We start from the raw sequence: 4,981 nt of genomic DNA, 5'->3' as shown, positions 1-4,981 counted from the left end.
AGTGGAGTGGAGGAGCAGTGGGTGATTAACCTAACGGTAGCATGAGCACATGGGCTTTGGTCGTGGAAAACACTCAAGACAACCAGCTGGTTGCATGTGGTTGATCCCTCAAGAGTAGTCGCCTGCGTGAGTATACATTTGACACATGACCTGGACTCAAAGATGGGCATAATTCCCCATCAACACCTTAACGTAAGCTAATCAATTTTCATATTCGGTCTTCAAATGGAGTTCCGGTTTGATAGCCCTAGTCTTCTCTATCTTGCTTGCGCTTTAAGAGGGTATCACAGTTATGGCTTGGATCTTCTTGGTTTGACGCTGGCACCATCGACTGTTTTTTCGGTTTTCATATGTCACCACTGGCGTCCCTTGAAGATGTCGTACTTCTACCTGCGAATTACACTGGTCTGCTTCTCTTATCATCGTTGCTTAGAACTTCTTTGTATCGCTTGCGTTGTTCTAAAATCAATCCACAATGATCGAGAATCTCACAATCCTCGAGAAGAGCAAGATTCCCAAGATATTCAACAGCCTCAAGCAGAAGATACTGACTCAGGAAAAAAGAAAGGAATCGGTTTGCTGAATTCAAGGAAAATCGGTACTTTATTTACTCCCGCCCTAAGTATCATCTGAATCGATGACGACCGACAGTCAGATTCAATAGGTAAGAGCCCATTTCAGTAGGTCGTGAGGAACAGTAAAAACGACTGACCCACGAGGAGCAACAAGCTGCAAAAACTCAGTAGTTTTGCTCGAACAATCATATCCTCTCCATACTTCATTAATACATTTACTGGTTTTGAGAAGGTAAAGTTTCGAATTTATGTCTTAGCAAGAAACCAATCTTCGTAATTCTCAGAAGTCCCAAGAAGAAACGCTCACATTCTTCCAGAAAATTTTCACAGCTTGAAATTAAAGTAGTTAAAAAGATTAATGTGCTTCTCCATAACAGTTCTTTAGAAGGTGGGTAAAATATTTACAATTTGACAACAAAAAAACCGTCCTGATTGGCAAAATGAGCAGGATAGAAAAATATTCGAGCAAAACTGTACCATACAACTACGTGCTTGGACATTTACAGACTCGATCTCCCTGCTTTGTTAGGTATAAAATTTATTAACCTCCAATTTCTCCACTTTCATATCCACTCGACATGTTCCAATTCTGTGAAAATTTTACTGACAGAATGGAAGGACAGATCGCAAAAAAGGGGAAATAGATAAAACTTAAGGTCCTTGTGTAAATTAGGGGGTAAATTGAAAGCATGAAAGACTATTAACTGAAAGACAAAGTGACAAAGATGTTGCCTGCATATTCCAAGCAAACCTTGCAACTGTTCGACCAAATGGCGGAAAATAGAACTGAAATTAGTGCCTTCTCGTGAAATTCAGAGACAAAAGATTGCGTTCACAAGAAATAATTAGGAGACCAAGCACAATGAGTAACTGGTGAAGCGAAGTACGAAGGAGGGGAGGAAAGAAGAGATCCAAGCATACATTAGAAGCCTTAATTCCCTCTTTCTTCATAGATTAAACTTAGAAGAACTGTTCATCCAACACAGTCACTTCCTTGATCTCTTGCCAACCAAATTAGGATACTCCCAAGTGCTTCAAGTTTCTTGATGTTTGCCATTATTCGCATATATTTTTACACGTCATCCACACAAGCACAGACCACCAATAAGATCCAAATTTCAGAGAAATTTCTTAGTAAGAGAGGACTGAAGTCATGAAAATCAAGAGAAGTATAAAAGCGCCTAAAACTTAGAAGAAATAATCAGTATTCACCCGACAGAGCCTTGATTTCAAGGAAATTTAATCAGTAGATGAGACAGTGACTCACAGGGAGGAGGGAGGTAAGAGTGGAATCGAAGGTATTCATGAAGACTACCACCTCGAGTTTGGGGCCCAGGCGATTGACTTTGCAAAGATGGAGGAGGAGGCGGTCTTCGTCAGTGAGCTGATCCACTGGGAGGCACTCAGTGAACTCGTAGTTGAGGTACATTCGCGCCTCATCAGGCGTGGGCAGTTGGTGCAGAATGCGATCCGCAACATCCAGACTTACGTCCAAGTTCGTGATGCTCTCCCACAGCCGAGTCAGTGTAAACTTCTCCGACTCTAGGTAGCGCAGCAGGATACCCATGCACCTGTAGCATCGATGCAAAAGGCAGTGAAACGAGCCCCCAACAACCAAGTTTTCGCTTCCAAATAGTCAAAATCACAATTGACAAATGGAGGTCAATGATGAATTATTCAATTTGAAGAATTCACATCCCAGATTCTGTGTGCTCTACCACCAATGAATCGAAAGCAATGTTAAATATACCTGTTCATCCTGAGGCGCAAATTCAGTGAAGCCAAAGATAACAATACTAGTCAACAGGGCATTTAGATGGAGATAGTAAGAGAGCTCAGTGTTGGAGAGGATGAGCCACATGACAAACCAGACGGGTATTAAATCAAAAGTCCCCAGAAGCGGACACTCGTCTACCAAACAACTCACGTCTTGAAATACAAATAAAAACTTGAGTTATGATGCGAGATCTTCGTTGTAAAGTGTTGGGACCACTAGAATATTAACTATGAAATGTTTATTCCCACTAAGTACCAGATCATCAAAGCGTCCGACTTCCCAAAGTGTCCAATATGAAAAATAACGCGATTTGCAGTCCGCGAATTCAAGTGCTTTTATTGAAATATGCCAACATTAGTGGTATGAGAAATCCACTTAAAGAGGGCACGTTCCCATTGCTCAAGCTCATGATAGAAGTTCGAGGACCCTCCCACTAAAAGCGATATCATCATTGCACATCCACTGAATGCAACCTATCGGTTTTTGAAGGGTCGAAAAAGATGCACGGGTTCATCCGAATTGGCGAAGATGTCAGATGAATCAGAACCGAATACTTCACTGTAAAGGCTCCCACAAGTTTAGAATCTCAAAACCTAAGTCTACAGGACGGTTACCTATTTAAAATCGGCAACGAAATATAAAAAATCTTCCTGGTTCATAAAAGTAGACTTTAAAAATGCTTTGCCATGTCCGTTGGGTTTCTAAAAAAGCAAATTCAAGAATTGCCGGAATCATGAACTATTTATACATTTAGAAACTGGTAAAAAAGCCCAGATTTTCCGCCTCATTTTAATAGCAATAATGGTATCTATGATGCCATAAAATATTTGGTTTCTACAAATATCCTGTCTGAGAGATGATACCATTGGCTTTCTCTACCTTCAAGGCGCATTAGCGTCACTTTCCAAAAGTAGCCTTTTAGTTTGTGACTTCCTAGCATTTTGTGAGGCACAAATGGATGGCCTAATTACTAAATGAGCAAATGACTTGTGGTCACTCTTTGAGCTAAAGATACTATCCCAGGACAATGGTGTCCGATATGCGACAGATCTCCGGTAATCACGCTTGAGGTCTCGGATCGTTAGCAGAGGCAAACTTGGATCTGCGCTTCTGTCTTGCATTTTTACAAAAATGAGCGAATGCTGTGAAACCATGGAGTAAGCACAGCAGCTTAGGCATCTAAAAGCATGATAAATGGTATCTATATACATTCGATGCAAAAAACGCATGAGACAATGGTGCGCCAAAATCGATGTTCATGTAATCACCACTTCACTGATATTAGGTTGTTGGAAAGAGGAGGAGAGCCAAAAGTCTCTCCTCAAATGCTGCCTTTCTAGCTATCTGCCACGACAAGCATTGTACGATGATTTGGTAATCAAAAACGTCCTGGAGCAGTACTTTAGGACGAATTCTTAGGAAACTTGCTTTTTCTTCCCGTCTGTGTGCCGTTGCTATCCCCTCAGAGGAGTTCGCTATGATCCTTTGGGGCATAATTTATGCAGACCCTTGGAACGAATAAGGGTACATCTAAATTGGAATAGTAAGAGATAGGTACAACCACGACAAAAAAAACTTGAGAATCAGTGGTTTCCATAGTCCAAGAATCAGCTGGACTCTCTTTCCTACAATTCACTCAAATCATTGTCGAAATCTCTGAATTCGATCAGTTAACGCGAGTTTAGAATAAACAAAAGTTGTTTATGCAAGACACATGCATGCGAGCGTGTAAGCATTCATGTGCGCTCGAATTTGAAAAAAAAAAAAAAAACTCCAGCTAGGATAGTAACCCAGTGGTCGATTTTGGTGTCAAAACCAATGAAAAGCACTGTAACTGTGGAAAGAGACAAACCACTCGTAGCGCAAGTGTTTTGAATGTGGACTTTGGACAGAGCTTTCTCAGATCTGGTATAAACAGAATTGTGTGATTTAGTTAGTGGGACTTAGGCAAGCCAGACAAGACGTTCAACCACTTAACTACAATGGGTGATAAGGGACATAATAATTAATGAAAGAAATTGTCTTTAGCCAAGATTGAGCCGAATGTCTTAAAATAAGTGGTTTATAGAAATAATGCAATGAAAGTTAAAATCGAGTACTGCGCATTAGGAAAGTAGCACATCATTTAGGAGTGGACGATGGATGAAGTGGCTGCTACCGTGACTTGAACTCGCCTAGTGGCCAACCGCCGTTGTTAGACAAGATCGGAAATAACTAAGAATTTTGGCGAATCCTGAGCTTAACAGATCTCCACCCCTGTTATTCCCAATCTACTAAACTCTCAGCCCTTCTGCACAACAATAATACTCGGTTGCTGCATTGGCCACTGCACAGTGGACTATGCCCAACAATTTTACAACTTGTAAATACATCGTTCGCTTAGGCCTCAAATATGTCTGCATTTAAATGGGTCATCTGTTTGCTACGACAAATTTGGATAAAAAATATTTACACCTTTTTACAAAAAAGGTTTCATCAGATAACCCGTTTTATTTGTCTTAATTTGTCAGTACGGAATACCATGAAATGGTCGACTTTGCAGTCAAATAAAACCTTAACCAACTACTAAAAGATAATGGGACCAAACCAAGGTCGAAAATACTTTACTTAAATTGAAATAATGAAGAAA

The 4,981-nt window shown here is 40.5% G+C and overlaps 1 protein-coding gene across 1 annotated transcript in view; it reads right to left on the bottom strand. All coding sequences in view use genetic code 11, as the record gives it.

The window, feature by feature from the left end:
* The window catches only part of EGR_09814 (Formin-like protein 3), a gene marked incomplete at both ends in the record, with an annotated part of 38,203 nt that overhangs the window by 16,660 nt on the left and 16,562 nt on the right, over positions 1 to 4,981 (bottom strand). Inside the window, 2 exons of the mRNA XM_024499063.1 lie at positions 437 to 547; positions 1,843 to 2,146. Coding sequence (XP_024346515.1) covers positions 437 to 547; positions 1,843 to 2,146 — 415 coding nt within the window. The remainder of the gene's footprint in view (positions 1 to 436; positions 548 to 1,842; positions 2,147 to 4,981) is intronic.

The sequence above is a fragment of the Echinococcus granulosus genome (assembly GCF_000524195.1).
Source record: "Echinococcus granulosus chromosome Unknown EG_S00169, whole genome shotgun sequence".
Lineage (NCBI taxonomy): Eukaryota > Metazoa > Platyhelminthes > Cestoda > Cyclophyllidea > Taeniidae > Echinococcus > Echinococcus granulosus.
This window is presented reverse-complemented; position numbering and strand designations above follow the sequence as displayed.